At 47.6% G+C, this 13,697-nt stretch overlaps 1 protein-coding gene across 1 annotated transcript in view; it reads right to left on the bottom strand.

Annotated features, from left to right (window-relative positions):
* Positions 1-9,393: 9,393 nt before the first annotated feature.
* The window catches only part of LOC129846919 (regulator of G-protein signaling 22-like), a 41,734-nt gene continuing 37,430 nt past the window's right edge, over positions 9,394-13,697 (bottom strand). Inside the window, exons 21-22 of the mRNA XM_055914734.1 lie at positions 11,816-11,915; positions 9,394-9,533 (exon numbers count right to left, since the gene is read on the bottom strand). Of these exons, the coding sequence (XP_055770709.1) occupies positions 9,484-9,533; positions 11,816-11,915 (150 nt within the window). The 3' untranslated portion in view covers positions 9,394-9,483. The remainder of the gene's footprint in view (positions 9,534-11,815; positions 11,916-13,697) is intronic.

Consider the following 13,697-nt stretch of genomic DNA (forward strand, 5'->3'; position numbering starts at 1 on the left):
TGTCGCGGTGCCAGTGGGGTCACGGTGCCAGTGGGGTCACGGTGCCAGTGGTGTCGCGGTGCCAGTGGTGTCGCGGTGCCAGTGGTGTCGCGGTGCCAGTGGTGTCGCGGTGCCAGTGGTGTCGCGGTGCCAGTGGTGTCGCGGTGCCAGTGGTGTCGCGGTGCCAGTGGTGTCGCGGTGTCGCGGTGCCAGTGGTGTCGCGGTGCCAGTGGTGTCGCGGTGCCAGTGGTGTCACGGTGCCAGTGGTGTCACGGTGCCAGTGGTGTCGCGGTGCCAGTGGTGTCACGGTGCCAGTGGTGTCGCGGTGCCAGTGGTGTCGCGGTGCCAGTGGTGTCATGGTGCCAGTGGGGTCACGGTGCCAGTGGGGTCACGGTGCCAGTGGGGTCACGGTGCCAGTGGTGTCACGGTGCCAGTGGTGTCAGACGAACGCTCAGGAGAAATGGTTCATATCCAAAAGCTGTCGACCAAAACATGGTTGTGGGATTCGTCGCTTTTCAAATGTATTTTTGTTTCTTCTAGAAGACGTAACACATTACGATGAGATGTTTAACTCGTTTAGTTCTGTGTATTTTGAGTTCATACCCAATATCATTACCTTGTTTTAATTCTGTTAAAACACAGTTTTTGTACTCTAATGCTTTTGATGGTCTGGATCACGTGTCCAACTCCATTCCACGGAGGTCTGAGGGGGTTTTCCCTCCTCCCTTTGTACTTGATTGATTAATTAAGGTAACTAATTAGTAAAGAACTCCCCCTCACCTGGTTGGCTAGGTGTTAACTGAGAGGAAGGACCTGCAGACGCCAGGACCTCCGTGGACAGAGTTGGACCCCTCCTGGTCTACCTGGATAATATATTGTATTAATGACATTCTAATAAAATATTGAAGTTGGGATGTCACGTGGTTCCTTGACCAATAGCACATGCTCAGGTTATTAAAGTTAGTCGATCTACTATGTATTGTTCAGGGTTGGATTGCCAGCCAATAGGAGGTGACATTAGGGCTCAGTATTATCCTGACTAGGAGGTGACATTAGGGCTCAGTATTATCCTGACAAAGCCACTAGGAGGTGACATTAGGGCTCAGTATTATCCTGACAAAGCCACTAGGAGGTGACATTAGGGCTCAGTATTATCCTGACAAAGCCACTAGGAGATGACATTAGGGCTCAGTATTATCCTGACAAAGCCACTAGGAGGCGACATTAGGGCTCAGTATTATCCTGACAAGGAGGTGACATTAGGGCTCAGTATTATCCTGACAAGGCCACTAGGAGGTGACATTAGGGCTCAGTATTATCCTGACAAGGAGGTGACATTAGGGCTCAGTATTATCCTGACAAGGCCACTAGGAGGTGACATTAGGGCTCAGTATTATCCTGACTAGGAGGTGACATTAGGGCTCAGTATTATCCTGACTAGGAGGTGACATTAGGGCTCAGTATTATCCTGACAAAGCCACTAGGAGGTGACATTAGGGCTCAGTATTATCCTGACTAGGAGGTGACATTAGGGCTCAGTATTATCCTGACTAGGAGGTGACATTAGGGCTCAGTATTATCCTGACTAGGAGGTGACATTAGGGCTCAGTATTATCCTGACAAGGCCACTAGGAGAAGACATTAGGGCTCAGTATCCTGACAAGGAGGTGACATTAGGGCTCAGTATTATCCTGACAAGGCCACTAGGAGGTGACATTAGGGCTCAGTATTATCCTGACAAAGCCACTAGGAGGTGACATTAGGGGTCAGTATTATCCTGACAAGGCCACTAGGAGGTGACATTAGGGCTCAGTATTATCCTGACAAGGCCACTAGGAGGTGACATTAGGACTCGGTATTATCCTGACTAGGAGGTGACATTAGGGCTCAGTATTATCCTGACAAAGCCACTAGGAGGTGACATTAGAGCTCGGTATTATCCTGACTAGGTGACATTAGGGCTCAGTATTATCCTGACAAAGCCACTAGAAGGTGACATTAGGGCTCAGTATTATCCTGACAAGGCCACTAGGAGGTGACATTAGGGCTCAGTATTATCCTGACAAAGCCACTAGGAGGTGACATTAGGGCTCAGTATTATCCTGACTAGGAGGTGACATTAGGGCTCAGTATTATCCTGACAAAGCCACTAGGAGGTGACATTAGGGCTCAGTATTATCCTGACTAGGAGGTGACATTAGGGCTCAGTATTATCCTGACTAGGAGGTGACATTAGGGCTCAGTATTATCCTGACTAGGAGGTGACATTAGGGCTCAGTATTATCCTGACTAGGAGGTGACATTAGGGCTCAGTATTATCCTGACAAGGCCACTAGGAGGTGACATTAGGGCTCAGTATCCTGACAAGGAGGTGACATTAGGGCTCAGTATTATCCTGACAAGGCCACTAGGAGGTGACATTAGGGCTCAGTATTATCCTGACAAAGCCACTAGGAGGTGACATTAGGGCTCAGTATTATCCTGACAAGGCCACTAGGAGGTGACATTAGGGCTCAGTATTATCCTGACAAGGCCACTAGGAGGTGACATTAGGGCTCGGTATTATCCTGACTAGGAGATGACATTAGGGCTCAGTATTATCCTGACAAAGCCACTAGGAGGTGACATTAGAGCTCGGTATTATCCTGACTAGGTGACATTAGGGCTCAGTATTATCCTGACAAAGCCACTAGAAGGTGACATTAGGGCTCAGTATTATCCTGACAAGGCCACTAGGAGGTGACATTAGGGCTCAGTATTATCCTGACAAAGCCACTAGGAGGTGACATTAGGGCTCAGTATTATCCTGACTAGGAGGTGACATTAGGGCTCAGTATTATCCTGACAAAGCCACTAGGAGGTGACATTAGGGCTCAGTATTATCCTGACAAGGCCACTAGGAGGTGACATTAGGGCTCAGTATTATCCTGACAAGGCCAATAGGAGGTGACATTAGGGCTCGGTATTATCCTGACTAGGAGGTGACATTAGGGCTCAGTATTATCCTGACAAAGCCACTAGGAGGTGACATTAGGGCTCGGTATTATCCTGACTAGGTGACATTAGGGCTCAGTATTATCCTGACAAGGCCAATAGGAGGTGACATTAGGGCTCGGTATTATCCTGACTAGGAGGTGACATTAGGGCTCAGTATTATCCTGACAAGGCCAATAGGAGGTGACATTAGGGCTCGGTATTATCCTGACTAGGAGGTGACATTAGGGCTCAGTATTATCCTGACAAAGCCACTAGGAGGTGACATTAGGGCTCAGTATTATCCTGACAAAGCCACTAGGAGGTGACATTAGGGCTCAGTATTATCCTGACAAGGCCACTAGGAGGTGACATTAGGGCTCAGTATTATCCTGACAAAGCCACTAGGAGGTGACATTAGGGCTCAGTATTATCCTGACAAAGCCACTAGGAGGTGACATTAGGGCTCAGTATTATCCTGACAAAGCCACTAGGAGGTGACATTAGGGCTCGGTATTATCCTGACTAGGTGACATTAGGGCTCAGTATTATCCTAACAAAGCCACTAGGAGGTGACATTAGGGCTCAGTATTATCCTGACAAGGCCACTAGGAGGTGACATTAGGGCTCAGTATTATCCTGACAAGGCCACTAGAGGTGACATTAGGGCTCAGTATTATCCTGACAAGGCCACTAGGAGGTGACATTAGGGCTCAGTATTATCCTGACAAGGAGGTGACATTAGGGCTCAGTATTATCCTGACAAAGCCACTAGGAGGTGACATTAGAGCTCGGTATTATCCTGACTAGGTGACATTAGGGCTCAGTATTATCCTGACAAAGCCACTAGAAGGTGACATTAGGGCTCAGTATTATCCTGACAAGGCCACTAGGAGGTGACATTAGGGCTCAGTATTATCCTGACAAAGCCACTAGGAGGTGACATTAGGGCTCGGTATTATCCTGACAAGGCCACTAGGAGGTGACATTAGGGCTCAGTATTATCCTGACAAGGAGGTGACATTAGGGCTCAGTATTATCCTGACAAAGCCACTAGGAGGTGACATTAGAGCTCGGTATTATCCTGACTAGGTGACATTAGGGCTCAGTATTATCCTGACAAAGCCACTAGAAGGTGACATTAGGGCTCAGTATTATCCTGACAAGGCCAATAGGAGGTGAAATTAGGGCTCGGTATTATCCTGACTAGGAGGTGACATTAGGGCTCAGTATTATCCTGACAAAGCCACTAGGAGGTGACATTAGGGCTCGGTATTATCCTGACTAGGTGACATTAGGGCTCAGTATTATCCTGACAAAGCCACTAGGAGGTGACATTAGGGCTCAGTATTATCCTGACAAAGCCACTAGGAGGTGACATTAGGGCTCAGTATTATCCTGACAAGGCCACTAGGAGGTGACATTAGGGCTCAGTATTATCCTGACAAAGCCACTAGGAGGTGACATTAGGGCTCAGTATTATCCTGACTAGGAGGTGACATTAGGGCTCAGTATTATCCTGACAAAGCCACTAGGAGGTGACATTAGGGCTCAGTATTATCCTGACTAGGAGGTGACATTAGGGCTCAGTATTATCCTGACTAGGAGGTGACATTAGGGCTCAGTATTATCCTGACTAGGAGGTGACATTAGGGCTCAGTATTATCCTGACTAGGAGGTGACATTAGGGCTCAGTATTATCATGACAAGGCCACTAGGAGGTGACATTAGGGCTCAGTATCCTGACAAGGAGGTGACATTAGGGCTCAGTATTATCCTGACAAGGCCACTAGGAGGTGACATTAGGGCTCAGTATTATCCTGACAAAGCCACTAGGAGGTGACATTAGGGCTCAGTATTATCCTGACAAGGCCACTAGGAGGTGACATTAGGGCTCAGTATTATCCTGACAAGGCCACTAGGAGGTGACATTAGGGCTCGGTATTATCCTGACTAGGAGGTGACATTAGGGCTCAGTATTATCCTGACAAAGCCACTAGGAGGTGACATTAGAGCTCGGTATTATCCTGACTAGGTGACATTAGGGCTCAGTATTATCCTGACAAAGCCACTAGAAGGTGACATTAGGGCTCAGTATTATCCTGACAAGGCCACTAGGAGATGACATTAGGGCTCAGTATTATCCTGACAAAGCCACTAGGAGGTGACATTAGGGCTCAGTATTATCCTGACTAGGAGGTGACATTAGGGCTCAGTATTATCCTGACAAAGCCACTAGGAGGTGACATTAGGGCTCAGTATTATCCTGACAAGGCCACTAGGAGGTGACATTAGGGCTCAGTATTTTCCTGACAAGGCCAATAGGAGGTGACATTAGGGCTCGGTATTATCCTGACTAGGAGGTGACATTAGGGCTCAGTATTATCCTGACAAAGCCACTAGGAGGTGACATTAGGGCTCGGTATTATCCTGACTAGGTGACATTAGGGCTCAGTATTATCCTGACAAAGCCACTAGGAGGTGACATTAGGGCTCAGTATTATCCTGACAAGGCCACTAGGAGGTGACATTAGGGCTCAGTATTATCCTGACAAGGCCACTAGGAGGTGACATTAGCGCTCGGTATTATCCTGACTAGGAGGTGACATTAGTGCTCAGTATTATCCTGACAAAGCCACTAGGAGGTGACATTAGGGCTCGGTATTATCCTGACTAGGTGACATTAGGGCTCAGTATTATCCTGACAAAGCCACTAGGAGGTGACATTAGGGCTCAGTATTATCCTGACAAAGCCACTAGAAGGTGACATTAGGGCTCAGTATTATCCTGACAAGGCCAATAGGAGATGACATTAGGGCTCGGTATTATCCTGACTAGGAGGTGACATTAGGGCTCAGTATTATCCTGACAAAGCCACTAGGAGGTGACATTAGGGCTCGGTATTATCCTGACTAGGTGACATTAGGGCTCAGTATTATCCTGACAAAGCCACTAGGAGGTGACATTAGGGCTCAGTATTATCCTGACAAAGCCACTAGGAGGTGACATTAGGGCTCAGTATTATCCTGACAAGGCCACTAGGAGGTGACATTAGGGCTCAGTATTATCCTGACAAAGCCACTAGGAGGTGACATTAGGGCTCGGTATTATCCTGACTAGGTGACATTAGGGCTCAGTATTATCCTGACAAAGCCACTAGGAGGTGACATTAGGGCTCAGTATTATCCTGACAAGGCCACTAGGAGGTGACATTAGGGCTCAGTATTATCCTGACAAGGCCACTAGGAGGTGACATTAGGGCTCAGTATTATCCTGACAAGGCCACTAGGAGGTGACATTAGGGCTCAGTATTATCCTGACAAGGCCACTAGGAGGTGACATTAGGGCTCAGTATTATCCTGACAAGGCCACTAGGAGGTGACATTAGCGCTCGGTATTATCCTGACTAGGAGGTGACATTAGTGCTCAGTATTATCCTGACAAAGCTACTAGGAGGTGACATTAGGGCTCGGTATTATCCTGACTAGGTGACATTAGGGCTCAGTATTATCCTGACAAAGCCACTAGGAGGTGACATTAGGGCTCAGTATTATCCTGACAAAGCCACTAGGAGGTGACATTAGGGCTCAGTATTATCCTGACAAGGCCACTAGGAGGTGACATTAGGGCTCAGTATTATCCTGACAAAGCCACTAGGAGGTGACATTAGGTCTCGGTATTATCCTGACTAGGTGACATTAGGGCTCAGTATTATCCTGACAAAGCCACTAGGAGGTGACATTAGGGCTCAGTATTATCCTGACAAGGCCACTAGGAGGTGACATTAGGGCTCAGTATTATCCTGACAAGGCCACTAGGAGGTGACATTAGGGCTCAGTATTATCCTGACAAGGCCACTAGGAGGTGACATTAGGGCTCAGTATTATCCTGACAAGGAGGTGACATTAGGGCTCAGTATTATCCTGACAAAGCCACTAGGAGGTGACATTAGGGCTCAGTATTATCCTGACAAGGCCACTAGGAGGTGACATTAGGGCTCAGTATTATCCTGACAAGGCCACTAGGAGGTGACATTAGGGCTCAGTATTATCCTGACAAGGCCACTAGGAGGTGACATTAGGGCTCAGTATTATCCTGACAAGGCCACTAGGAGGTGACAGCATGTTGAGAGCACTTATCTGATTCATCTCTTTTGGATCCGCCTGTCTGTCTGTCTGTCTGTCTGCCTGTCCGTCTGTCTGCCTGTCTGTCTGCCTGCCTGTCTGTCTGCCTGCCTGTCTGTCTGTCTGTCCGCTTGTCTGTCTGTCTGCCTGCCTGCCTGCCTGTCTGTCTGCCTGCCTGTCTGTCTGCCTGCCTGCCTGTCTGTCTGCCAGCCTGCCTGTCTGTCTGTCTGTCTGCCTGCCTGCCTGTCTGCCTGCCTGCCTGTCTGTCTGCCAGCCTGTCTGCCTGCCTGTCTGTCTGTCTTTCTGCCTGTCTGTTTGCCTGTCTGTCTGCCTGCCAGCCACTGGGCGCGTTTGAGTAGATCAGGTTTGTCAAGTCTGTGACAATCATTGGTCACTGCCTTTCAGAGTGTGTTGCATTATGGGGATCTAAATTGTCCGACTTGCTCCTACATGTCGACCTGCATGACCTTTACAACAACCATGTGATCGAAGGTTCATGACGTCGACTAAGACATTTCTGCAGTTGCTCCTCACCAACTGCAAACTTGACAGACATCGCCTGCATTGTGGGAGGAACTATTTGTCAACCAATCAATTTGTGTTTTTATTTGACCCATGCGAACAGGACCAAAGAAGGTGACTGAAACAAAAAGCAACTTTACAGAGATTCATATATATATAGTGGATATGTACAAATGAAATGTGATATTTGAGTCTCTCTCTCCCCAGTTTATCGTACAATGTAGGCTACACACATTTACAGTGATATGGGGGATAAAGACGTTTATTTCTACATTACAAACAAACAACTTTTCTGAAAAGTGTCAACGCGGCCGTGTTCTACTGACTCTTGCTGTTGGAAAGTCACGTCAGTATCAGACTTAACGCTGAAAACAAATGCACCTTCCCAGAATTCATTTCTCCACGATCGTCTGCAGTCGGGTTTGCTACAGCCTTACCACTCAAACAAGCCCATTTCCTGTTCCTGGGGGAGACGATAGAGGTCTGCTGGGCCTGGTGTTGGTTCTGTCCTGGGGGAGACGATAGAGCTCTGCTGGGCCTGGTGTTGGCTCTGTCCTGGGGGAGACGATAGAGGTCCGCTGGGCCTGGTGTTGGTTCTGTCCTGGGGGAGACGATAGAGCTCTGCTGGGCCTGGTGTTGGCTCTGTCCTGGGGGAGACGATAGAGCCCTGCTGGGCCTGGTGTCGGGTCTGTCCTGGGGGAGACAGTAGAGCTCCGCTGGGCCTGGTGTTGGTTCTGTCCTGGGGGAGACGATAGAGCTCTGCTGGGCCTGGTATTGGCTCTGTCCTGGGGGAGGCGATAGAGGTCCGCTGGGCCTGGTGTCGGTTCTGTCCTGGGGGAGACGATAGAGGTCTGCTGGGCCTGGTGTTGGCTCTGTCCTGGGGGAGACGATAGAGCTCTGCTGGGCCTGGCTCTGTCCTGGGGGAGACGATAGAAGTCCGCTGGGCCTGGTGTTGGCTCTGTCCTGGGGAGACGATAGAGGTCCGCTGGGCCTGGTGTTGGCTCTGTCCTGGGGGAGACGATAGAGCCCTGCTGGGCCTGGTATTGGCTCTGTCCTGGGGGAGACGATAGAGGTCCGCTGGGCCTGGTGTCGGTTCTGTCCTGGGGGAGACGATAGAGGTCTGCTGGGCCTGGTGTTGGCTCTGTCCTGGGGGAGACGATAGACGTCCGCTGGGCCTGGTGTTGGCTCTGTCCTGGGGGAGACGATAGAGGTCCGCTGGGCCTGGTGTTGGCTCTGTCCTGGGGGAGACGATAGAGGTCCGCTGGGCCTGGTGTTGGCTCTGTCCTGGGGGAGACGATAGAGGTCCGCTGGGCCTGGTGTCGGTTCTGTCCTGGGGGAGACGATAGAGCTCTGCTGGGCCTGGTATTGTCTCTGTCCTGGGGGAGACGATAGAGCTCTGTCCTGGGGGAGACAGTAGAGCTCCGCTGGGCCTGGTGTTGGCTCTGTCCTGGGGGAGACGATAGAGCTCTGCTGGTCCTGGTGTTGGTTCTGTCCTGGGGGAGACGATAGAGCTCTGCTGGGCCTGGTGTTGGTTCTGTCCTGGGGGGAGACGATAGAGCTCTGTCCTGGGGGAGACGTTAGAGCTCCGCTGGGCCTGGTGTTGGCTCTGTCCTGGGGGAGACGATAGAGCTCTGCTGGACCTGGTGTTGGCTCTGTCCTGGGGGAGACGATAGAGCTCTGCTGGGCCTGCTGTCGGCTCTGTCCTGGGGGAGACGATAGAGCTCTGCTGGGCCTGGTGTTGGCTCTGTCCTGGGGGAGACGTTAGAGGTCCGCTGGGCCTGGTGTTGGCTCTGTCCTGGGGGAGACGATAGAGGTCCGCTGGGCCTGGTGTTGGTTCTGTCCTGGGGGAGACGATAGAGGTCCGCTGGGCCTGGTGTCGGCTCTGTCAGGAGTGTCTGCTGCCCTCTGACTTCAGACTGTGGGCAGAGGACGAGTCTGGAGGACAGGTGAGAGGAGAGAAGACTTATTGAAGGTCAGAAGGTCCATGTTTCCATGTAGACAGAAGGTCATGGTTCTATGTAGACAGAAGGTCCATGTTTCCATGTAGACAGAAGGTCATGGTTCTATGTAGACAGAAGGTCCATGTTTCCATGTAGACAGAAGGTCATGGTTCTATGTAGACAGAAGGTCCATGTTTCCATGTAGACAGAAGGTCATGGTTCTATGTAGACAGAAGGTCCATGTTTCTATGTAGACAGAAGGTCCATGGTTCTATGTAGACAGAAGGTCCATGGTTCTATGTAGACAGAAGGTCCATGGTTCTATCATTACTACAGCCACAAGGTCTGAGATCATTACTACAGCCACAAGGTCTGAGGTCATTACTACAGCCACAAGGTCTGAGATCATTACTACAGCCACAAGGTCTGAGGTCATTACTACAGCCACAAGGTCTGAGATCATTACTACAGCCACAAGGTCTGAGATCATTACTACAGCCACAAGGTCTGAGATCATTACTACAGCCACAAGGTCTGAGATCATTACTACAGCCACAAGGTCTGAGATCATTACTACAGCCACAAGGTCTGAGATCACCATTACTACAGCCACACGGTCTGAGATCATTACTACAGCCACAAGGTCTGAGATCATTACTACAGCCACAAGGTCTGAGATCATTACTACAGCCACACGGTCTGAGATCATTACTACAGCCACAAGGTCTGAGATCATTACTACAGCCACAAGGTCTGAGATCATTACTACAGCCACAAGGTCTGAGATCATTACTACAGCCACACGGTCTGAGATCATTACTACAGCCACAAGGTCTGAGATCATTACTACAGCCACAAGGTCTGAGATCATTACTACAGCCACAAGGTCTGAGATCCTTACTACAGCCACAAGGTCTGAGATCATTACTACAGCCACAAGGTCTGAGATCATTACTACAGCCACAAGGTCTGAGATCATTACTACAGCCACAAGGTCTGAGGTCATTACTACAGCCACAAGGTCTGAGATCACCATTACTACAGCCACACGGTCTGAGGTCATTACTACAGCCACACGGTCTGAGATCATTACTACAGCCACAAGGTCTGAGATCATTACTACAGCCACACGGTCTGAGATCATTACTACAGCCACAAGGTCTGAGATCATTACTACAGCCACAAGGTCTGAGATCATTACTACAGCCACACGGTCTGAGATCATTACTACAGCCACAAGGTCTGAGATCATTACTACAGCCACAAGGTCTGAGATCATTACTACAGCCACAAGGTCTGAGATCATTACTACAGCCACACGGTCTGAGATCATTACTACAGCCACAAGGTCTGAGGTCATTACTACAGCCACAAGGTCTGAGATCATTACTACAGCCACAAGGCCTGAGATCATTACTACAGCCACACGGTCTGAGATCATCATTACTACAGCCACAAGGCCTGAGATCATTACTACAGCCACAAGGTCTGAGGTCATTACTACAGCCACAAGGTCTGAGATCATTACTACAGCCACAAGGTCTGAGATCATTACTACAGCCACACGGTCTGAGATCATTACTACAGCCACACGGTCTGAGAACATTACTACAGCCACACGGTCTGAGATCATCATTACTACAGCCACAAGGCCTGAGATCATTACTACAGCCACAAGGTCTGTGATCATTACTACAGCCACAAGGTCTGAGATCATTACTACAGCCACAAGGTCTGAGATCATTACTACAGCCACACGGTCTGAGATCATTACTACAGCCACAAGGTCTGAGATCATTACTACAGCCACAAGGTCTGAGATCATTACTACAGCCACAAGGTCTGAGATCATTACTACAGCCACAAGGTCTGAGATCATTACTACAGCCACAAGGTCTGAGATCATTACTACAGCCACAAGGTCTGAGATCATCATTACTACAGCCACATGGTCTGAGATCATTACTACAGCCACAAGGTCTGAGATCATCATTACTACAGCCACAAGGCCTGAGATCATTACTACAGCCACAAGGTCTGAGATCATTACTACAGCCACAAGGTCTGAGATCATTACTACAGCCACACGGTCTGAGATCATTACTACAGCCACAAGGTCTGAGATCATTACTACAGCCACAAGGTCTGAGATCATCATTACTACAGCCACAAGGTCTGAGATCATTACTACAGCCACAAGGTCTGAGATCATTACTACAGCCACAAGGTCTGAGATCATTACTACAGCCACAAGGTCTGAGATCTGTAGACTCCTACCTGTCCCAGTGGAGGAGGTGAGTTCCAGCTGGGCCTGTCTCCTCAGCAGCACCTCCTCTCTTTCCAGGGCGACCAGGTATTTAGAGTAGGACCAAGACAACTGTTATAGAGACATGTAGTTAGAGTAGGACCAAGACAACTGTTATAGAGACATGTAGTTAGAATAGGACCAAGACAACTGTTATAGAGACATGTAGTTAGAGTAGGACCAAGACAACTGTTATAGAGACATGTAGTTAGAATAGGACCAAGACAACTGTTATAGAGACATGTAGTTAGAATAGGACCAAGACAACTGTTATAGAGACATGTAGTTAGAATAGGACCAAGACAACTGTTATAGAGACATGTAGTTAGAATAGGACCAAGACACTGTTATAGAGACATGTAGTTAGAATAGGCCAAGACAACTGTTATAGAGACATGTAGTTAGAATAGGACCAAGACAACTGTTATAGAGACATGTAGTTAGAATAGGACCAAGACAACTGTTATAGAGACATGTAGTTAGATAGGACCAAGACAACTGTTATAGAGACATGTAGTTAGATAGGACCAAGACAACTGTTATAGAGACATGTAGTTAGAATAGGACCAAGACAACTGTTATAGAGACATGTAGTTAGAATAGGACCAAGACAACTGTTATAGAAGAGACATCTAGTTAGAATAGGACCAAGACAACTGTTATAGAGACATGTAGTTAGAATAGGACCAAGACAACTGTTATAGAGACATGTAGTTAGAGTAGGACCAAGACAACTGTTATAGAGACATGTAGTTAGAATAGGACCAAGACAACTGTTATAGAGACATGTAGTTAGAATAGGACCAAGACAACTGTTATAGAGACATGTAGTTAGAATAGGACCAAGACAACTGTTATAGAGACATGTAGTTAGAATAGGACCAAGACAACTGTTATAGAGACATGTAGTTAGAATAGGACCAAGACAACTGTTATAGAGACATGTAGTTAGACAGTAGGACTAAGACAACTGTTATAGAGACATGTAGTTAGAATAGGACCAAGACAACTGTTATAGAGACATGTAGTTAGAATAGGACCAACACAACTGTTATAGAAGACACATGTAGTTAGAATAGGACCAAGACAACTGTTATAGAGACATGTAGTTAGAATAGGACCAAGACAACTGTTATAGAGACATGTAGTTAGAATAGGACCAAGACAACTGTTATAGAGACATGTAGTTAGAATAGGACCAAGACAACTGTTATAGAGACATGTAGTTAGACAGTAGGACTAAGACAACTGTTATAGAGACATGTAGTTAGAATAGGACCAAGACAACTGTTATAGAGACATGTAGTTAGAATAGGACCAACACAACTGATATAGAAGACACATGTAGTTAGAATAGGACCAAGACAACTGTTATAGAGACATGTAGTTAGAATAGGACCAAGACAACTGTTATAGAGACATGTAGTTAGAATAGGACCAAGACAACTGTTATAGAGACATGTAGTTAGAATAGGACCAAGACAACTGTTATAGAGACATGTAGTTAGAATAGGACCAAGACAACTGTTATAGAGACATGTAGTTAGAATAGGACCAAGACAACTGTTATAGAGACATGTAGTTAGAATAGGACCAAGACAACTGTTATAGAGACATGTAGTTAGAATAGGACCAAGACAACTGTTATAGAGACATGTAGTTAGAATAGGACCAAGACAACTGTTATAGAGACATGTAGTTAGAATAGGACCAAGACAACTGTTATAGAGACATGTAGTTAGAATAGGACCAAGACAACTGTTATAGAGACATGTAGTTAGAATAGGACCAAGACAACTGTTATAGAGACATGTAGTTAGAATAGGACCAAGACAACTGTTATAGAGACATGTA

The sequence above is a fragment of the Salvelinus fontinalis genome, unplaced genomic scaffold, assembly GCF_029448725.1.
Source record: "Salvelinus fontinalis isolate EN_2023a unplaced genomic scaffold, ASM2944872v1 scaffold_0649, whole genome shotgun sequence".
NCBI classification, from domain to species: Eukaryota; Metazoa; Chordata; class Actinopteri; order Salmoniformes; family Salmonidae; genus Salvelinus; species Salvelinus fontinalis.